The sequence below is a fragment of the Carya illinoinensis genome, chromosome 11 (assembly GCF_018687715.1).
Source record: "Carya illinoinensis cultivar Pawnee chromosome 11, C.illinoinensisPawnee_v1, whole genome shotgun sequence".
NCBI classification, from domain to species: domain Eukaryota; kingdom Viridiplantae; phylum Streptophyta; class Magnoliopsida; order Fagales; family Juglandaceae; genus Carya; species Carya illinoinensis.
The window spans coordinates 36409044-36431991 of record NC_056762.1 but is presented as its reverse complement, the minus strand read 5'-3'; the positions used below and the strand labels follow the sequence as shown (position 1 = coordinate 36431991).

The window sequence follows — 22948 nt, the reverse complement described above, 5'->3', positions numbered from 1 at the left end:
AACTAACTTACATATTATAATCAAATACAAGTTTATAAAAAATCACTGTTAGTTTTTATTGAGAACATAACTTTTAAAAATATCATTACAAAAATAATAATGAATGAATATTATTTTACGAAAGATTGTGATACGAAATTTAAGAGAGATGAGATAAGATGCGTTGTTTCCTCAAATATGAATATATTGAAATTAAACTTAAAATTTAATTTTACATAAATATTATATGTTAGAAATTAAAGCTCGGAATAAAGAAAAAAAAAATTGTATAGTTCTGCCACTGGCTTGAAGTAACCACAACACCTGTATTTATATCACAACACCCAAAACATCCAAAAAAATAAATATATTTAGATCCAAAAGGAGAGTCAATGCTAGCCATAGCCAAAGCATCAATTAGTTCTCACTCAGTTCAAACTTTGGAAGATGATAAAAGAGTCATTAATCATAATTACTGGTCACCATACACATACGGACGAGAAATGTACGTCCCAAAAAAAAAAAACTACCTTAACTACCATAAAGTAACTGATCAGGCTAGTCTTTTAACTGCCCAACATACAAGTTTAACCTCGGAAACCTTTGGTGACTTCTTCATTAAAGAACATGAAAAAAAAAAGCTTTCTGATCATGCAATCCGAACCAGTCCATTATAAGAAAAAGAGATAATTGCGATCAATTTATAGCAATAAAAAGAATAAAATTTGATTACTAATATTCTTTTCGTTGTTATAAATTAGTTATAATTGCTCATTTTTCTTATAGTGATCGAAGAAGGCTCCTCCAGCAAAAGATTCTTCCACTTATCAAAATCCGTAGCGCTGGAACTGTGAATCTCCATAACTGTTCACAGGCTGTCCCCATTCCCACTGTTCCATTGTCTTCGTCAGTTCTTCAAGCTGGATATTCACACACATGAAACTTTCTTAGAAATGGAGTGTGTACGAGAAAAAACAAGAACATAATATATTGCATAGTGAAATATTGTTTGCATCTAAAAAAAAAAAAAAAAAAAAAAAAGGTATATTCAGACGTATGCTTAAAAACTCGGTTCCAAAAAAAAATTTTTTTTGAAAATTATGTGGAAATATGTTTTACCCAGAGACCCTCTTCGTCTTCAATACCGGTTGAACATGCAGCCTTGGAAGTCTCACCGATTTCATCGTTGCGGGCAAACCTGCCACGTATACGGGGTCGGTTGTCGGCTAGTGTTTTGCGGCATGCATACTGGTCCCGACCAACAAAAAAACATGATAACCAGACACGATTAGTTTAGATTAATGGAACAGATGTTAACGCAACTTTCTTCAAGAGTATTGATATGAGATTCTTATGTTTTTGCTCAACTAAATTACAACCTTAATGGTCTTTCTGAAGTTCCTCTGGGTTCTTTTGGCTTTGTATTTGGAAATCTTCTCTTTTCTCTCTTCTGCACTGTAACGCCCTAAAGGACCTGAGAAAGACCTGTGGGTGCCGGTGGCATGATCGGCTTTACTACTCTGAAAAAGGAAGGAAAGATAACATAATTTGATTAGATATTTAATTGAAAAACAGAGGAAAGACAGATGAGAAAACATATATTTTTAGATATAGTATAGGTGGTAATTGTTACCTGCAAATCTCCTGTGCTGCAAGCCCTCCTAATTTGTCCACTAAAAAAGCTATTTTCCGGGGGGCTCAAGGCCTGGTTCTGAAAATTTGAGCATTCTATGAAAGAATCAAACCGAGGCTGATATAGAAAACCAGGATTTTCATCGAAACAGTTACTGCTATAGCTCCTCTGCCTCAACTTAGCCACATTCTCATCCCCACCGCTGTAACTGTGAGGAGCAAATGCCTGGTTGAAAGAAGACTCGAAGCCCATTTGAAATTCTTCATTTTTGACCTCCAAATCCTCCAAGCCAGACAAATTCCGAGACCCATTTGCCAAATCAGAACCATTTGGTAAACACTGCAAATGGGTTGTCTGGTAAAGGTTCAAACTCTCGAATTGATTGCTTGGTGAGGAAGAGAGGAGCGTAGAAGAATATTGATTAAAGGATTGGGATTCATTAACTGGATTTTGCTGGTTTTGGGTGTCTGGAATTGCCTGAAAAATATCAAGGGGTGAGTAGGGGAAGAAGGGAAGGTCTCCATCAGAGAAGACCATGTCGAGGCTTGAATGGCAGTAGAAAGGGTCATCAAAGTCATGATAGAAATATGAAGACATTGAAACCACTCAAAAAGGAAAAGAAAAAATGAAAAGAAACTTAAACAAGCAGTAGTAGTTGTTGCTAAATTAAAAAATAATAACAGCAGTATGTATTTCTTTTCTCTTCTTCTTTCTTCGGTGGCTATTTTCTGATTTCTCTGGGTATTTGGCTCTGAAACTGCCACACAAAGCAAAACTGACACTTGGGTTCTGGTGTATTTATTGAAGAAGACTTAGGTTTACTAGAACAACAATACAAAGAAAAGCCATTTCCTCTCTCTTCCTCTCTTCAAATGAGATTTTCAAACATGCGCAGACCGAAGGTACTAGGTAGAATCCGCTGCCTCCGTCTCTGCATATATATAACATAGGAAAATACTATTCCCACACAGAAATTTTCTACCGAATTGGATTTTATTTTTTAAAATTTTTTTAAAAGAATTTTGTAAAATAAATTTATGATTTTTTATTTTTAAAATAATGTTTAAATAGTATAACTATTTTTTGAAAAAACTAAAAAAAAATATATTGGCCGATGGTGTGGATTCTCGGTCTGTGGACGTACAGAACGTAGCATTGCCCCTATAACATAAAGAACGAAGAAGTTGTTATTTGCACTTTGCCACTCGTACTTGTAGAATATTAATAAGTAACCCCGGTACTTTTTGGACTTTCGGTTTAAAAAAAAATGAGAAGTCGTGATGGAGGATGGTTGGTATTATTGATGAGGAAAAATCTTCTTGTTATTTTTATATTTTACATATTATATTTATTTTAATTTTTTTTTATTTTTTAATAATAAATATGTAGTGTGTAGATGACAAATAGAATAATTTAATTAGTTTAATAAGAATAAAATAAAATAAAAAATAATAAAAAATAAAAAATAATATTTTAATATATAAAATGTGTGGTATGGGATGATGTGTAGCATTTTTCTATTGATGAAATGTCATAGTTTCAAATAAGACATAAAAATTAAATAAATATTTATTATTATTTTAAAATTTTAAAAAATTAAATTATTTATTATATTTTAAATAAAAATTTAAAATTTTTTTAATAATAAAATAGAATAAGATGAGATTAAAATGGGAGTTTAAAAAGTTTCGTTTCAAATCGACCAATAATAAAGTGCCACGACGGCCTGTGGCGTGAAATCCAAACGGGTCGTCCTTCCATTGTTGAGAAATCTATCGCTGGGAAAGGTTTTTTATTTTCGATTATCTAGTCTTTCATCTCCTTCCTCAATCTTCGTCAAAGACCTAGAAGCTAGGGGTTCCTTTTGGTTGTGGCGAGAGCGAGAGTTGCTACGGACATGGCGTCGCAGGAGCACTTGGACAAGATGCAGCTACGCCAGAACTACCGCAACCTCTGGCACTCCGATCTTATGGGCACTATTCAGGCTGACACTCCCTGTACTCCCACTCTCTCTATGCTTGTTTATTTTATTTGTAAATGCGTGTCCATGCCTTTTGCTTTTGCTGATAAGGTGTGAATGTGTTTGCAGATTGCTGCTTTGCATTGTGGTGGTAAGTGCTCTGGATCTGTCGTTTTGTATTATGGATCTAATTGTGTCGATGGTTTCTAATCGGCTCACTCGATTGTTGATGATTTCTTCTCGCAATTTATTCCGTATTCGCTGAATCTTGAGTCGTATTTTTTAGAATTATTGCTCTTTGAAAAAATTTCTAGATATCTGTTTGACTTATTCTGACATTGATTGACTTTGTGGTTTTTTTTTTTTTTTTCAATTTGAGTGGAATTTGATATATGGTATTTTTTGTTAATAGATTGGAATTAACTGATCAAGAGTCATGACATTGCTGTGGGGTGGGCAATTTCTTGGTATAATTTACGAGTGATTGTTCGGATTTTGTTTATTATGGTACAAATGGTCACTAGGAAATGTTTATAACCAATTCTCCTGAATCTGGAAATGTATCTGTATGACTGCTCCCTTTAGCTGTGAAGATTGAAGACGTTTTCTACACCGTAGAACTCGAAACGAAAATAGAGAATCTTTCTTTCAGGCATTTTTTTAACGAGTCTTAGAGATTTTGATACTGTGGGTGTTGTGAATATTTTACAGTTGCGGGGGCGTTAGAGACCGTCCTTTATCAAGCTGGGATATGTTAACGTAAATGAAAAGTCAAGCAGCCTTGATATGTATGTTGGTTTGTATTAAAGTGAGATTTTTTTTAAAGAAAAGGATTAACATATAATATGGCAAAGATAGAGACGGCTCAATATGAATTGAGTCCTAAGATGAAAAGTCAAATGGTGCCTTTATTTCCTATTATTTGGTACTTGGTTTTTTATATCAAATGTTCAGTTTTAATTTGTTTTTCTTTTAAAAACCATTCTTCTCACTTTTTGAGATATGAATTACTAATCAGATTTCTGTATTCAAGTTCTACTAATGTATTATTCTCAATAGATTAAGTGGATAATTCATTTAATCTTTCTTGGGAAATAATTACCCAAAAAAAAAAAAATCTTTCTTGGGAAATAATTGATCACAAATTGGATTCTGTTAGTTTTGAGTAATTTTATTTATTTATTTTTATTTCGCAAAAGCAACTGCTACGAGTTTTGTCGATGATATTATATAATCAATGTGTGGGTCTACTATTTGTATGCAGTTTTGAGTGCAAAACTTTTCTTATTATCTATTTCAATGTTGATAACAACTTTGGGCCGGGAATATCTGAAAACATACCATGTTAGAGAAAATTTTCAAGAATGAGAACAATTTTTTAAACCATCATCATTTAAAAATCATAGTTTCTTTTTTTAAATTAAATAGAAAATCAAATTCATCCTCACATACTCTCTAGATTGTTCAAACTTAGTTGGAGGTAAAGAAATAGTATGATCTACTGTGTATATGACATATTCAATTTTAAATTAACCTTTAGAGCAACCATTCGGTGTATGGTATGTATTCTGCTTGTAAGTATGTTTTAAGTCTTAATAAATTTAGAACAATGGAACCTAGCAGTGTGATGATTGGAATGCTGAACAAGAGCCAATTAAAATCATTGGCATTTGTGGAACAGAAAAAAGTTATTAGTACTTAAATATCTAACCAAAAAGATCTTGTAAAAAATACTTAGAATAACTAAAAAAGAAAGAAAAAAATAAATTTATAATAGGTATAATGAAAGAGTAAGAGGAAATGTATATTTGTGAAGAAGAAATAAAGTGTGAAAGGTGCAGAGATTGTACAATAGAATAGGAGATGAGCAAAAAGAAACGACCCCCACCCCCTCTCTCTCTCTCTCTCTTCCCCAATGAGTTAGGTGAACTTTAGAGTCTTTAGTTCAGGCTTCATCCCTTCTCATTTTCCAGATGCCTTTGACCTCGTTTTGTCTAGCCATTTAACCTTCCCTCCTGTAATATGATAGCAAGGCATTACCAGAGTGAGTTAACAATGAAAAGTGATTGATTTTTTTTTTCTTTTTTTCTTTTTTAATTTGGAATTAAACTGATTCACTAGCACAATATATCTACCCAGGCATGCATATGCATCCCCTTGTACGCATGTTGGATAATATCCTTTGAATGGGGGAGGTTCCACCACCCATGTCGGAGGTAACCGGTGTACCTCTCTGGCATCTTGTGGGTTGACACATAACTTTGGCCAAGGTGGTGACAGCATCAATAGCACTGTGGAGGAGATGCGAGTTTTAGGAACTGGTGTGGAGGAAGGGATGGGGCTGTCATTTGTGCCTTGCAAGGGGGAGTTTTCAGGGACTGGTCCACGGTTTGGAGCAGAGACTGCAGAAGATGGTCCTCTGATATCTCTCCCACCGATTAACAATAGCTGATTCATCATCGGATTGGGTTTTGGACAAGGTAAATGAGATACAACAGTGTGTGGGGGATTACTTGCAAAGCATTCGAGGACCAATTCACAACACTACTCACTGCAATAGAGGCGGGTCATGTACTTGGTGCAAAATCAAGATCTAAGAAGAGCAAAGATTTAAAGCGTCTTACTTGGGCAATCAACCATGACGATAAGAGAGGTAGTTCAAGTTGAGGGAGGTCCAGAGGGAAGACACAACCAATTGTATATTTTTAGTAGGCTCATTCGGAGTTTACAAGTATTGAGGAGTGTGTTGGGGAATTGTTGGTGGGATATGCTTGAGGGAAAAATCTGGTTTGGTGGGTAGGCTTGGTGCACTAGTGGTGGGTTGGGGCAGGCGCGTCTTTGGGCTTGTGCTAGGGCTTTGTTAGGTTCATTTTCCTAGATGGGATTGTCCTGTTTTTTTTTTGCATCCCAACTAAGTGTTTTCTCTTGTATACATCTAGTGTTCTTGGCTATGCCTATTGACATTAATAAATTTTTACTCGTCAAAAAAAAAAAAAAAAAAAAAAAAAATCCTTTGAAAGAAGTGTTCTTTCTTTCTTTCTTTTATTAAGCATCACTGGTAGAACTCTGACTTTTAGACCAAGGACACCAAAAAAAGGGAGAAGGCCGTCCTGGAAACTGGGTTACCATTTATTTATTTATTTTGATAAGTAAAAGATAAATATTATTGATCATAAAAAAAGGCATGGCCCTTGTATGGGTTACCATTTATTTAAGAAGCACTGATATCAACACAAGAGACTGATGTGATACTATACATCTGCAGAAATATGACAATTCTAAAATGATTTGGATATAATAATTCGGGTGCGTGCTTGGGCTATGCCTATTTCCTTTCTGAATAAAAATGATTGATTACCTAAAAAAATGTCATTAATCAGTAAATTCTTATTAAAAAAGGTTAGTCAGTAATTATTCTCTTTAGCACTTTCAAAGTCTCTGTGCTTCCTGGTTGTTTATATAGGTTGCCTGAAACATTGGTTAGGCATATGTCCATACTTTTGGAGTTGTTGCCTTGTAAATGTCTGTGTATTCCATTTTCTATTTTTATGTGTAAATCAAGTTGACCCCTCCCCTCACTTCCCTCATGTCAGGAAAATGGGAAAATCCTACTTTTATATCTAGATCTAAATTTTGATTACTGGTATTTTAACTTTCATTTATTTATTCATGAGCTATTTTCTTTTTATACAATTTTTCCTCCATACAAGTACCTGTTTCTAGTTCTAAACTAAGTGTTTTCTCTTGTATGTGTCCCATTTATTTGGGCTGCACCTATTATTTTTATCAATATAATTCCATTTACCTTTAAAAAGAGGTGTTTCTTCCCTACAACACATCTAATTTACTTGGTTTAATTGTAGTGCGCCGTGTGCATCATACTTGCTCCGCAAACGAGCTCTTTACGATGACATGTCAAGGTAATGTATTCTTTTGATCCCCCCTCTGACCCTGGTCTGAAAAACTGGAACTCTCAGTGTTAATGTATTGTCCTCTTATTTATTGCAGATATGTCTGCTGTGCTGGTTATATGCCCTGTAGCGGCAGGTGTGGGGAAAGTAAATGTCCTGAATTTTGCCTATGCACTGAGGTACAGATCTATTTGTTTTTGTTGGTGGAAATCGGAGTGGATATATAGTCAATGACTTCACGTTCCTATGTTTCCACATGGACAGTATTTGAGTTTGTGTCCCTTCTTAACTCCCAATATCCCTGGACAAGTTAGATTAACTACCCATGAGAATATTGAAGGGATGGAATTTAGATTTTTCAAAACAGCCTGGCATTTCTGATTGAGAAATCAGAAATGCCCTGGATGCACTATATAAAGCCATTTAAGATTCTTTAGAATTCATATGGTAGCTTGATTTACCTAGCAACCTGGAATCTTGGACGTTTGGTGAAATATTTTCTTTACAGAACAGTATAGCCTACTGCTTATTCAGTGGTCCAAACTTCAACTCACCTTAACCCCTATCAATGTGAGAGAATTGAGTCCATTACTTGAGGATGTTAGCAAAATATGAAGAGATGAAAGAGGAATGAGCCAAGGCATAGTTCAAAATGATTGTCTTTTGTTTCTTCACATGAAACTAAGGATGATGCTTGGGGAGATTTTGCTTCAATTTATGGCTTGTTCAATGGCTTTTGAGTATGAGTTGAACTTTACTTCATTTGCTTTTTGAAGAAACATATTTATTGTTGATACTTTCTTGCAATAATTCCTGCGTTGAGCTCTGTAATGGCTGATGGGCTGATGGCATGGTATAGAGATTGGTAAAGTACTAGAGTAATGGTGATTTTATTGAAGTTAGCGAAGCCCTCCCCCCCCCCCCCCCCCCTTCTTTCTCTTTCTCTCCCCTCCCCTTCTTTTAAAAAAAAGGTTATTATAATTCTTGCATTGTATACTCATAAACATTCTCTGATAACTGTTGTTTTGTTTTGTTTTTTGCTTCCATATGGAAGCTCTGTGAAATGTGTGTTCGTGTGTATAAATTAAACTTTATTGTTTATATAAGCAATATAAGATCAATTTCCCTAGTACCCTTATTTAATTATGGTGCATGTTTCTCTCAGAGGTGATTAGAGTAGCGGACTCTGTTTATGAAGCATTATCTGAACTTTATGATCCTTTAGTTTTCTCAGTTCTTGCTTGATGGCAGTATACTCTGCCCCCTCAGTTATTTCTATTGATGAATGGGAACACCTCAAAAGTGATTAATAAAATCTTTAGAACTAGTCATTCAAGGAAGTGGATATTAATAGGTTGAGGTTTGCATTACTTTTCAACGATATTTTAGCTTTTGCAGCAGACTTATACTCTTATAGAGCTTCTCTTCTCGGAATTAATGGTTTTATATTGCGTTTGATCCCCCAGGTTTTTCTCTGCTTTGGAAATTCAGTGGCCTCAACACGGTTTTTGTTACAAGATCAATTTAATATTCAGACAACACAATGTGATAATTGCATCATTGTAATCTCTCTCTCTCTCTCTCTCTCACACACACACACACACACACACACACACACACACACACATTTGCAACTCTTTATACATGTTTACTCCTGTTTTCAGGGCTTCATGCTCTGTTTACAACAAATTGCATGCATCTTTTCCATCGTTGCAATGATAGTTGGGAGTGAGGAAATTCAAGAGGCTTCTCAATTGTTATCTTGTTTGGCGGACATGGTGTACTGCACGTAAGACTTTCTTTCCATTTTTCTATCCTGAACATTCTCAGTCAATGTGGCCTCAAATAACTTACTGAATTGATTATTTTCTTTTTTAGGGTTTGCGCATGTATGCAGGTATGGAAGCGAGAAAGTGATACTTGCAAGAGGGAAAACATAGTCTGTACTTGAATGAATGTCATTATGTCTAACTTGGGTTATTTGCAGACACAACACAAGATAGAAATGGACAAGCGAGATGGCAAGTTTGGGCCTCAACCAGTAATGGCTGTACCGCCCATGCAACAGATGTCTCGTATCGACCAGCCTTTTCCTCCATCGGTTGGGTATCCACCTCAACCAGCTTATGGACAGCCCTATGGTTATCCTCCTCCTCAGGCTCAACAAGGCTATCCAGCTGCTTATCCTCCTCCTGCTTACCCACCTCCTGGCTATCCCCGGTGATTTGATTACAACATTACAAGTTGATTTGCAATTTCAGTCGATTTTTAGCTGTTACTTGCCGGCTTTCAGGTAACGTCACTGTTAAAAGCTCCAATTTGTGCATGGACCAGAATACATCAGGGCCCGGCGTACTTGTCCTTGGTGTTTACTTGCTTGTAAGTGATGTGAATGGTGACATGCTCGTGTGTGATTTGGATTGTAATTGTTATTTTGCCCATTTGACAACAGAAGTTTGAAACAAGTCCTTGTTTCTTGTTGTCCCTGTACCTTTTTTTTTTTTTTTTGGTCTTTCATCCTTTGCCTTTATAATTGATGGTTGTATAGACTTGTTTATCGGACATAAGCATATATCGTCATAGGGTTTTGCTACACATTATCTTACACTATACACCATACGTTTTAATTTTTTTAAAATTTATTTTATTTGATTTCTATTAAACTAATTGATATCTTCTACTTATCATCTATATATTATTTACTTGTAAGAAAAAAAATAAAAAGATAAAAATTATGTATAATGTGTGGTGTAAGAATAATAGATAGTAGGAATTATTCCATCATCGGAACCTGCTAGTCGATGACTTGTGAGTTGTGACATCACTCAGTTTCTCATGTGCTAGAAATTAAAAACTTTGATTGTTTTTGTAATAAATGGCAGGAAATAGATTTCCTCTTACCCTTTAAATTTGATTACTTCTTTCACTTTTTAGCTTTTTTCCTTGTTACCAGTCAAGGACGTGGGGTTATTGTTCTAAACTCTGCTCTGATGATTTTATATGTAAAGTCAGAAGTGACTACTTTAGGTTAACGACTCTCTGTGATTAATAGATAGATAAGTAACTAATTCAGGAGAAGATGGCTTGTTAGCTTGGACAAAGGATATAGTTTTCTATCAGAGCACTTTTCCCCGCGAAACGACCACACGCTGTTCAGAATGCTGGAGGAACTGCATGCATTACCGAGGTGATACGGTACCGTCTTTTATACGTCGTAGATGTGTCATAAATATACTTCGTAGATCTATGTGCTTTTCAATAAATTATAAATTATAATCTATTCTCTCTCCGAATCCGACAGTCATTGTGGACTGCATTTCAGTTTGGTATGTTCAATGCATATATTATGTGTACTGTATGTGCGTATAATATATATGTATTGGAATGCAGAAATATTGAAGGCACACATGGGATCCGACAATAAAATATTTTTTTTTACTTAATGATAGAAGTATTTTTTAAGGATGTTGTGAATTTTTTTTTAAAATATTTAAAAGCATTAAAAAAATATATGATTTTTTTTTCTGGCACTGTTGGGATCCCGACTAGGATGTGGCTGTAGAGCAACTCATTGGTATGATTTTTTAATTTTTTAATTTTTTTTAATTTTCTTCCATCTGTATGCCCTTCATACTTCTTTGTATTTTATAGTATTCAAGCATGCATGCATGCGAACCCCCTAACTAGAGCAATTGTTCAACGGGAAAAAAAAGGTAGCGTTACTGAATAATTCAATCTGTCGGCCTCGTTCGTTTATTAAAAATATCTCATTTTATTTTATCATTACAATTTTTATAAATTTACACGTAAAATATAATAAATAATTTAATTTTTTCAAATTTTAAAATATAATTAACATTAAAAAATTATATTATAATAATATTTTATTCAATTTTTTAAAAAAAATTCATTTCATCTTATCTGTGTAATCAAATAGGGGCTATGCATTTGTCTGTCAATGTTAAAAGATTGTAGAATGGTAATCGATGATTCAAGAGGTATTGATTATTGGTATAAAGATGAGAAAAGAAAAGGATGGATTATGACATTTTTTTGTACTAATCCTCCGCTTCCATGGTTCCATCTAGGTGTTGAAATGTGTCCGCGATGATTGATATCTCTTATTATTTTGTGATGTGATATTAAATGATTGAATATTTTTTATATTTCATTTATTTATCTATCATTTGAAGTTACCTTAAAAAAGTATTAAAATAAAAGTTTTGCTACATATAAGCCTATACATCATATATTTTTTATTTTTTTTTAATTTATTTTTCTTAAATGAATTAAATTCTTCTACTCATTATCAATAAACCAAACATTTGGTAAAAAGAAAAAAAAAATGGTGTGAGAGTATATGTTTAGAATTTTTCTTAAAAGAATGACTAATACTTTCTTCAACAAAACCTCTTGTTTATTCACGCAACTCTTCATTTCAACATCTCTTTTCTACCTAAGGTTACGTATACTCTTTGTCATTGAACAACCCTTGACGGCTTCCTATCAATGCATCACGACGTGCTTTAATTCTTTACAACTTCAAAGTATTCTTTTATTTTATTTTTTTTCTTTTCGTGGAGTTTTTCAAACATTATTTTGAGATGGTTGTGATAGTACCACTTCTTATGTACTTATTAATGATGAAGTTTAGCTGATTGAAAGAATATTTTAAATTTACGTATGTTTCTTGAATACGTGCTCAAGTACAAGTACTAGATGCATGAAATTGGAGGAAAGAATTTGCTCACTTTTAATTTGGAGCCATGCCTGACGTTGTATGTTGGAAACTCTTAACTTTTGATATGACCGATGTCTTTATCATGGAAATTGATGTATATGGTTATTTTCGATGGGTTGGATTACTATGCCGCTTCAGCTTTTACTATTGAATGTGTTGTCCAGACTATTTAAATTTTTTTTCACATTATTTAATATATTTAAATATTTTAAAAAAATAAAAAAATATATATTAATACACTTAAAATTACTTTTTTAATAACTAAATAAAAAAAAATTATCCAATAATATACTGTAGCAATACAAGTTGAGAAGCAAACTAACTTTTTCCATTTTCTATTGTTGGGGAAATAATGCCGTACTCTTTGACCTTTTTTTTCTTGTATTGGGTCATATTTGAAAACAAAGGATTTTCTTTTTTAATTTCTTCCTATCAATTAAAACAACATACCTAATTTTCACCAAAAAAATCAGAATTCAAAATTCAAAAAATTTTCTCAAAATAATTTTATTCGAAAACATATTATGAATGGGTCTCCCAATTTTTTCAAACTTCAACTAGAACAACTCTACAAAAATCTTTCAATAGAGAAGTATTTTAGGCACAGAGATTTCACATAAATAAATTTAAAAATTAACGTAATTTAATATAATACGTTAGATTATAAAGTTAATTTTATTATAAAGTAAATATAATATATCATAAGAAATAACACCTTACCATTTCAACCTAATATTTATAGGATCTAACTAAGTTATTTTCATCACTCTTTCATCATTATAAGTCCACATACACACTTCTCATTACTATTTATTATATTATTATTATTTTTCACATTTTTTATTATTATTTATTAATTTTTATATATTTTTATTACTATTTATTACGTTATTATTATTTTTTACTTATTTTTTATTATTATTTACAACTCTTCCTAATACTTATCAACGTCTAACCCATCTACCTGTAATTTGTATCTATTCTGCTTGCTATCTAGAAGGAAAACGGTCAAGCTGTGGCAGAAATTAAATCTAATCAAACTTGTACATCTAGAAGGATTTGGTATTAAATTCGAGTAACGAATCTCAAACCGTGTGGGCTCGTCCTTATGAAAGCTGAACCCCTACGGCATTCTGTTTCTTGAATCATCTTAGAAAAATTATATTTAACAGTCCTTCAACACACCTCTATTTTTATTTTATTTATTTATTTATTTTGTAATAAGTGTATAGTGTAACGCTGAATAACTATTTATCTAAAGACAAGGGAAAAAAAATAATTACAAAACTAATGAATAAAAATATGAATGTTTTGACTACAAAAAAAAATCTTACAAAAATAAACTTATAAACTGGTGTGATTTGATATAATACGTTAAATTATAGAGTCATTTTTATTATAAATTAAATTGAACATTTTATATAATGTTATATTAGATCTAACCCACCAAATGTGCATATTAACCATTACGAATTCACTAATAAACACTTCTTTAACCATTACGAAATATATATAATATTATATTTGATTAATGTGCATATTCACTAATAAACATTTTCTTAATCGTTAGGAAATAAAAATATATATAATATTATATATAAGTGAGCACGCTTGAGGGTCATATTAGCATTTTCCAGAAACATAAGCATGGACTCGTCGGTTGTGGCATGACAAATGCTTTCCACATACCAAAAAAATAAGGTCTTTTTGTGAAATTATTTTCATTATATAAACATATAATTTAGGATGTTCACCAAATAGAATCATCTTATTCTTGCCATGTCTTCCTCGTGCCGATCAAGCCATGGTTATAATATCTACACGCAAAAAAAAAAAAAAAAATAGTTTTGTTTTGGGGTTAGTACAAATTAGGATTAAAGGAAGTGTAGAAAAATAAATGATAAGACAATTCATTCTGGCAATATTCATAGTTAATGCACTTCACTCAACCGGCAATATTCCTATGACTAAAAGATAAACAAAGAGAAACAAAACCCATATGTCAAACAGTATACATTAATTAAAATCATGGGATTCTTAAGTAAAGTCCGATAAATTTAAGACATGTTACTCCCCTAATACTACTGCTCAACCGAGTGGTATCTTGATCAAGTTCTTGTTTAGAATCACAGTTCATCTATCTCTTTCCGGCTGGCTGCTGCTGCTAAGAGTAAGATACATTGATGCAACACTGTCCCCACAACCACAAGCAAAGTTTTCAAAGCCATTTAAGACAGTTTCTGTCGTCCGTGACCCATAATTTTTATCCAGGTTTGGCCGCATGCAACCCAGGTCACCCTCAATCACCTATTGCATTGACACTCCTAATGCCAAGCCAAACGCCACCTCCACCAATCTTGTCACATTCCCCACGCATGCATCCAAAGAAATAATCGTTCATGAACCATCCCAGTTTCATCAAAACTCCACATTATTAGTCGATTATGTCCAATCAAATAATCCCAGTAAATTTAGATGCAAAACTACAAGGTAAAAAAATATATATCGCCATTTTTTCCCAAAATTCAATATACCCAGCAAAGAAGCTATACAAAATCATCTAAATTTATGATATTTTACTTTTTGAAATTTTGAAGGAAAAAACAAAGATCATCTTTCGTATGTACACAGATGAACCATCTCAAACAGCCAAAACCATAACTCCTCTCCTGCTCTTTGGATTTTTGGTTTTTAGTGAACTGAGAGTTACTACCAACCAGTAAGATGGGAATAGTCGCCGTAAAATTCAGGGATCCCAGAAGCAGCCCAGAGCCTCTCGTTAATAGTTCCTTGCATATCGTCCGGAATAAAGGGTGTTCGGCACAGAGGGCACGTCTTCTGCTCGTACCCCATCCAACGGTCGAGGCAGCCCTTGTGGAAGATGTGGCGGCAGTTGGTGAGCCTTCGGATCTCGTCCTCGGACTCGAACTCGTACAGGCAGACGGCGCAGGAATCCGGCGGGTCCACCAGCTCCGAGAACCTCACCACCGGAAGGATTTCCCGGATCAGAACAGCCGACACGGAGTGGAATTCAGGGATTCGGGCAGGCGTGTCAGGCCACGAAATGTCATGCTCCAGAAAGTCCCCGAGACCCAGATAGCGAAACAGGGTGGAGATAAACTTTCTGAGGAAACCCAGAACCGAAAGCGTGTGGAGAAAGAGCTTCGGGAGGAGAAGCTCCGTGTAGCCCACCGGAAAACCCATGGAACAGATAGAGCAAGGGAGAGAAAGTCTTGAGCTTTGTATACGGCAGTAGGGTACTCTGTTGCAGCTAACAGAGACAGAGAGATTAAGTTAAGCTTATGGAGCTTATGGAGAGGGAGAGGAGGGAGAGAGAGCGAAAGTCTTATAAAGAGAAGTGGGAGAAGTTCAAATGTCAATAATGGGTCTGAGGTTTACGTGGAATGACGAACGAAGGGACATGAGAATATGATTGCGGTGGTGAGAGATGTTTTTTAGCGGAGTTTTGGTGTATGTTACTGTTAACTGCTGTCTTATTCACAGGCTTTTACAGATGTGAATTCAGCAACGCCTTGTGAATGAATATACATAGAATAGATTATGGCCGTTACTTCTGGAGGATCTTTTACAGATCTTTTACATATACTCGAAGTTTTGCTTCACATAATTATTTTTATATATTTTATTAATATATTTTATTAAAATAATTATTTTATATACAGTTATTTTTTACATATTCTTTTATACTAAAAAAAGATATTACAACCAATCACATTAATAGGATGCTTAAGAAGTATGTAAAAATAATTATCCATAAAATTTTTAATTTTATATTAAAAAAATAGCCTAACCCATTACATTAGTAGAGTGTATAAAAAATATAAAAAAAGTACTGCAAATAGAATTTTTATTTCCAGATATGACTGAATCCAGGTTTAAGTTTTATTTTACTTGTGGCTGTGATTTTTGTGGTTTTGGATACGAATGTTAATCTGTTGTATAAACAATATGATTTGTCTGTCTCTTTGGCTTTCCAAAGTTTGGTATACGTTGATGGTCTGATACTTCATCGATGCATTTGAAATTAGAAAAAAATAAAAAGAAGAAGACAATTTCAGGTAGAAAAGGCAAAAACCTCAGGCTTATCAAGGAAACAAAGGGATGGGGTGGATAAAAAAACATAATGATAGTCAAAGTTGAATGAATGCTCATCATGTTTTATTGTTATGTGAATTATTGTCCTCAATAATGCTCCGAGATTTTGGAAATTAAACTTTTGAACTACATGTTCAATTTATATAATATTGAAGTAAAGGTTCGGAGTTTAAAATTCTACTCTGCGCTTAATTTTATTTAATTAAATATTTTATGTTTTAGACTACACATTGAAAGAGAGTCTGGCCGTAAGTAAAGGAAGTGTTAAATCTAATTCTTTTTTCATTAGCTCAAGCTTTTGAAATGAGTAGAGATTTTATATTATTTTTCTATTTATTTTTAATAATATGATGTTTCGTGATAGAATAAGGAAGGATAATGCTTTGGCCATCACTGGTGGCTCCCGTTGACCTTTTTTTATTTTTTTCTTAATAATTAAGAAAAAATTATTTAATATTATTATAAATTTTATATATTTTTTAAAAATATTTAAAGGTGTTAAAAAATGATTTGAAAAAAAAACCAAACAAAAAAAAAAAAAAAATTTGCCTAACGGTGACTCCTAGTGGGAGCCACCAGCGATGCCTCTAGCACCATACAATAAGGAATACACATCGTTGTCGTTGTAGTCGAGATTGCGTGTAAGCTTATGTTAGTTGTATATTTATTTGGCCAAGTTATTTTAGTATAGCATTGAACATTGATTTGGTCAAGTGATCAGTACAAGGCAAATATATGTGGAGAGCTCATGGGAACATGACCCTACATCTACTTGTTATGGTTATATACTAAAAATCCCCAAAGTCTTGGATTTAAATGAAAGAATTCAGTGAACAAATGTCAGGTCTACAACTGATGGATTTTGCATTCAGTATAGACAGATTGCTCCGATGCTTTCTTTAGTTACTAGTAATTGCATGAATCGAATACGCCACAATGCTGCTCACTTCTCACTTCCTTTTCTTTGCTTTTTTCAGTGTTTTTTTTTTCTCGATAGACTCCATGGACATAATCCAAAAAAGAAGTGTGCCAATGACTTTGGTCCCTTTGAAAATGATGTAACTATATGATCCGTCTTTGATGAAGACATCTTCAGCTTTGGTGATACTTATAGCTAGTGTAGATATTAAAAATTTATTTAGGTTGGTTATGTTGGAAAATTCTATATAAGAAGTATTAAACATTGTAGGAATTCATGATGTGTCTCTCTCTCTCTCTAGAACTGGATCATCCAGATCGATTTGACAATAGAAGAAGGTCTGTTTGAAAATCAATTCGACAAGAACGAATCAATTAATTATTAAGGATCAATCAGGGAGTAATGGGCCAAAAGGTGGGGAAAAAGGAGAGCCATTGTGTTGAAACGTCCTAGACATGAAGTGGGTGTTGATGGTAACTTACACAACTCATTCTCTTCGGTCCCTTTGGAAGCCCACAAGACTTGTTACACATACACAAAAAAACAGAGCACGGGAAAAGAACAGAGTAGTTATGGCTAGTGGGTGGGTGATATCTTGTTTCTTTTGGCATATCATGTATGGTGTCATTGTCCATTCTTAAATCTCAAGTCCGGGTTCCCACTAACATATCAAATGGCCGATTTGGGACGTTCTTCAAAACTCTCTCCTTCTCTCACTCGCAAACACATCTTACACTTTGTTCTTGTTTGGGCTAAATTTGCATGGAAAAATGCTACTCCCAATTAACCAACTTCTGATTCCATGTTGATTTGAGTGCTAACTTGTTTCATAAAAAATTGGGTTACAAACATGTAGTCATATGCTACGGTTTTGAACCAATCAACTGATCATTCGTTGAGACGTATTAAATTCTATTGAAGACAGATAACGAGGGAGGGAAGACAGAGAGCATTGGGTAAAGTTAGGGGAGGCCTGGCCAACCAGCCAAGCAGGATGGGTTATGGGAACTTGGGGCAAAAGGAGTCATGGAAAGCGTGGCTAAATGTGAACACAAAATGGGTAGGGGCTGGGTAGAGGCATGTTCGCCATGGCAGCACCAATGCCCGATTACCAAGTTGCTCTGACACGTGTCTGATAAGGCCACGGCATCATTGGCCCACCCAATAACAAACAAACACATAGGCTATACAGTCTTCCACTCTTCTTTCACTCTTCCAGGTCCCCCACCCCCATATATTATATTTCACAGGCAGCTGGGGGTGGGGGCAAAGGGGGCAACCCATGCACGCACCCAACCCCGACCGCCAGGACCAGATTTCTGATCAGTCTCCACCACCTCTGTTCCCTTCTTTTGTCTCATCCTTTGTCTCTCTACTAATGCCGTGTAGTCCCAATCCGAATTCCAATCACTTTGTTCATTATCTTACGCTGACCAATTGGCCCACGGTCTATGTTGAAGTATGGTGCTGTTTACTCCTTGTTTTCATTTTTAAAAATTTTATGTGTAGTCATTTTATGTATTTTTTGTATAATCTATTGATGTGATTGGCTGTATCACTTTTTTTTAATATAAAATAACTATTTTGACCAATTATATTATTGAAGTATGCAAATAATACGCAAAAGTGATTATATAGCATATAATTGAGATTTTAGATGGGTTTTTTTATGTGTAGTTTTATACTCATGGGAAAAGTGGAATTTTCTTCGTTTAGACCTCAAAATACAGAAAGATTTGAGAATCCAATTTGTTCCATTCAATTGAAGCACCTTTCATGCATGCATGTGTTCACATTTATCATCTCTTGGGTCATGCAATATTCATGATGCACACGTTTACCTTGGGCTACCTTAATGGCCCTAGAAGGGACCCCAGCTTGTCATGAAAGCAACATGACAGGAAGCTTAACTCAAACAATACCAACTTTCCTATGGATAGGAAAAAAAAAAAAAAAAAAGGACAAAACAAAAACAAAATTCAAATGAGGCATGGGTTTGAGCTCACCGGCATTAATTTTGGCGCTATAAGGATCAGATCAGATGAACAGGTGATCAGCCAGCTAAATCCAACCATGATTTGTTTTTAATCCCAGGGGTAATCTTAATATCTTAAGCCAAAGAGATTCCACTTTTCATATTTAATGCGTTTAGTTCTGAGTTTGGGGCTTGTTTTCTGCTTGATTCGCCCACACATTTAACGCCGAAAGACAAGCATGATTTGTACGCCATTAGCTCCTAAACTTTAATGTCAAAATGATCAGAAATTGCCTGCCATTATGTTGAACCAAAGATTCCAACTTGCCTACTTATTAAAGATCAAATTCTATCCAATCTTGCTTGTCAGATATTGTCCACCCTTCGTGACAATGGCCAAGAAAACTCCTGAGGAAATACTTGATGATAGCAGAAATTAGCAGCAACTTGCATTGTAAATTAAGCAAAAGAAATGGTTTTCTGGGTCGTTCTTAATTTGACATGTGAGAGCACGTTGATCATCGTTGCCTCATTGGTGATATAGACTGACAGCACAACGTGGCTTCTCTTTCCGTATGTCCTTTTTCCTTTGTTTTGGGAAATTGAAGTACTAATCATTGTTTTTCAACCTTAATTTATATATATATATAGATATATATGTATATATATAAATATATATGATATGTTCTTCAACTAGGCGACTGTTGTGAGCCGTCCTTGGCCTACATTGGCGTGGGAAAGAAGTGATAATATAAAATAATACAAATGAATTGAGTAATAGCTTCCCAAAAATAATGGGATTTTCTTCCCTTTTATATCCCTTTTCCTTTTTCTAAATAAAAGAATGATTCAAGATAGTTATAATCCCATGCAGAGCTGTGCTATAGGCTTAACATTTGAAAAAAGGGTTATATTTTCCACGGAGCTAGAAGCTATGGAACAAATTGAACAATCCAGTCTAGTGTTTCTTCTAAAATTTTCCACCACCATCAATGTCCCCCCACCCCTTCTCTCTCTCTCTCTCTCTCTCTCTCTCTCTCTCTACCCATTTTAGTAATAGCTAAAAAGGCAAGCAAGGCATGCAGTATGGCTTGTGAAAATGGGATTACAGGGAGATGAGGTAGCAGTGGCATATATAGCACGTTTTTTCACAAGTAGCGTATATATGTATTGGCATTACAGTCTGCAGATATGACTGTAACAAAAAAGCTTTGTAAAAAGGATTAGAGGTAGCAGCTATATCTACTTGCTGAAATAGTTATACACATCTTTCTACTGCATCATGTGACATGTCCTCTTCTTTGTTTTCAGATAAATGGGGGTGGGTTTCCAGACTCTGGTACATGAGTTGCTTTTGCTTTCGATGATCAACAGCTCACCCAGACCGAAACATTTGCTGTATTCCCGCGTTTTGTTTGCGCTCTGTACAAAAAAGACCCTGAGAATTAGGTGAAATTTGTTTGGAGGATAACTTTCAAAATGAATAAAAACTGACAATTAAATTAATAATCACTACTCCCACCTCCACCACTTTTCCGTACTAATTAAAATGTGAGCTTGTCCCCTCTCAGACTCTCGAGTTGGATTCTCTCTCAATTCATGCTATTAATTATTCATCACTTTAAGTACTGTTCCTTTAAGGGTACATCAGCATACACACAAACCCAACTAGTTTATACAGAAAACATATGTTTTATTTTCCTGATCTCATAAATCTTTTGTTTCGATCTGTTTTTGGCATGACTTGAGAGTAATGAATGAGTTCAATGAGTTGGGAGGATGGAGTCAATTAAGAGCATAATTAGACAGGACATTACACTTAATTAAGGTGATTGTTAAACTTTAGAGCTGAGTGTAGGGGTCTAAAAAGTAGATTTATAGGGCTTTGAAGTTGGATGGGAATGGGACCCTGGACACTGCTTGAGAGAAAAGCCAAAATGAATTGGGAGATTTGGAGATTTTCACATTGTGATTGCTGGTGCAAAGATAACGATATTAGCAGAGACACAAGTCAGAATGGTGGGTCATGTTGGCATGTGGGGATGTCTGGTGTTCTTGTACCTAACCAAAAATATCCTTATAAATCTGAAGTGATCCATCTCTTGTCTATGAAAATTATGTTACACTGTCTGCACCAATGTCAAGCTCTTCAACTCTCTCTCTCAAACACACACACACACATAGACACAAACAATGTGTATATAAGATATGCAGATCGGGAAAACATGATCATCTTGCGCTACCGCTTGATGATATATTATGGATCTCCAAGGAAAGCGATTCTTTTATTGCTTTTACCCAAAAGTCTTCTGTCTAAGAAAATGACCATGTCAATATACATTAATTTCGATTATTTTAATTTCTTTTCTGTTTAAATTTTTTCTGATTTAGATTTATGCAGATGCATGGGGTTTGTTTGGATCCACTAACAAATTAAAGCTGTTTTCATGCAGTACCATGAGTGACCCATCTCTTAATTGAGTTCAATTTTTTGTCAATTGTGGTAATCCATTTTTTTCATTGCGTATTTGAACATTCTCAAATTAAACGGCTATATTCATTATCCAGCTCTATTGAAAGTCCTTGGCATAGCATGAGTGTTTCAGCTAAAAGCTATATTTGCAATGATAGTTTGCCCAAAAGTATAAAAGATAAATGTTTTAGCCGCAAAGAGATTTTATAAAAATAAACTTCTATATTAACATAGTTTGATATGTTACATTAGATTATAAAACTATTTTTTATTATGAAATAAACTTAACGTATCATATTAAATCATGAAATTTTGTGAATTTATTTTTATGAAATATTTTTATGAATGTAACACTTTTTTTCCCCCTCCTACTAGAGAGCAAAGTTAAGCAGAGTTGTTAAGGTTAAGGAATACATGAGACTGGCTAAAGAGAGTATCATAAGCCGAATCCATAAACTCAACCTCCAGATAATGATTGATTAAAGGTGGGGTATATAATACTTACATTTGGAAAAATCTAATTATAAGCAATTATGCATATTAATACGTGCACGCATCCAATTTGATTAGTCAAAAATAGATTTTATTGAAAACAGTGACAATTTGAATTTTGAATATGAAAGTATCAGTATTGATACACAGATTAGTACGCGGATTTGCTTGTCAAAACTCCTTACAATTACACCCTAACTCTTGCCTATAGATATACTCTTTTCATACTATTACACCAATGTTTCTATCTTATGGGTTGTTAATATTTTACTCTGATGGGTAATTTGTACATACTGCAACCAGAAATATTAGGCATAATATGAATAAATATGGAGAATTGCTACGTGATTTATTGCGATATATCTACTTTTACAATAAAAATTACTTTTCAATTTAACGTGTCATGTCAAATTACATTCACTTATAAATTTTTCTGTAAGATTACTTTATAAATTAAACATTTCTGCTTGAGTATGTTATATTAAAAGAACGTATGTTATATGAATATGTTATGTTAAAAGAATGTCCGTCAAGCCTCGTGATTGCCAAACCATGGGCCTTACCATATGTGCATTTAACTAGCTGGGGAACCATAGTACATACAGTCCATGTTTAATGGGCATTATTTTGAACTTGGGCCAATTTACAGACCCTATGTGACGAGCATAAGCATAGTCAGTGAGCTGAGCTATCAACCCTAGCCCTATAAAGGCCCAGCAGCTGCATCTGTGTTTCAAATCCACCATTTG

At 34.2% G+C, this 22948-nt stretch overlaps 3 protein-coding genes across 4 annotated transcripts; 1 reads left to right on the top strand and 2 right to left on the bottom strand.

The window, feature by feature from the left end:
- Nucleotides 1-375: 375 nt before the first annotated feature.
- LOC122281635 (zinc finger protein CONSTANS-LIKE 2-like) lies at nt 376-2563 on the bottom strand. Its single transcript, XM_043093323.1, has 4 exons — nt 1613-2563; nt 1359-1499; nt 1099-1227; nt 376-899 (listed from the first exon to the last, which is right to left on the bottom strand). The coding sequence occupies exons 1-4, from the start codon at nt 2207-2209 to the stop codon at nt 807-809; spliced, it is 960 nt and encodes a 319-aa protein (XP_042949257.1). The 5' UTR covers nt 2210-2563; the 3' UTR covers nt 376-806.
- A 791-nt stretch (nt 2564-3354) lies between these two features.
- On the top strand, nt 3355-10076 carry LOC122281634. 2 transcript variants are annotated; one of them, XM_043093321.1, is made up of 8 exons: nt 3363-3609; nt 3702-3723; nt 7436-7492; nt 7581-7662; nt 8950-9045; nt 9148-9272; nt 9362-9380; nt 9471-10076. In XM_043093321.1, the coding sequence occupies exons 1-8, from the start codon at nt 3510-3512 to the stop codon at nt 9705-9707; spliced, it is 738 nt and encodes a 245-aa protein (XP_042949255.1). In that variant the 5' UTR covers nt 3363-3509; the 3' UTR covers nt 9708-10076. The 2 variants fall into 2 exon arrangements, with proteins under 2 accessions (XP_042949256.1, XP_042949255.1); XM_043093322.1 differs by lacking the exons at nt 9362-9380; nt 9471-10076 and having other exon boundaries at nt 3355-3609; nt 9148-9276.
- Nucleotides 10077-14715: 4639 nt separating this feature from the next.
- LOC122282921 (brassinosteroid-responsive RING protein 1-like) lies at nt 14716-15564 on the bottom strand. The gene has a single exon (XM_043094997.1). The coding sequence runs from the start codon at nt 15426-15428 to the stop codon at nt 14934-14936; it is 495 nt and encodes a 164-aa protein (XP_042950931.1). The 5' UTR covers nt 15429-15564; the 3' UTR covers nt 14716-14933.
- Nucleotides 15565-22948: the final 7384 nt, after the last annotated feature.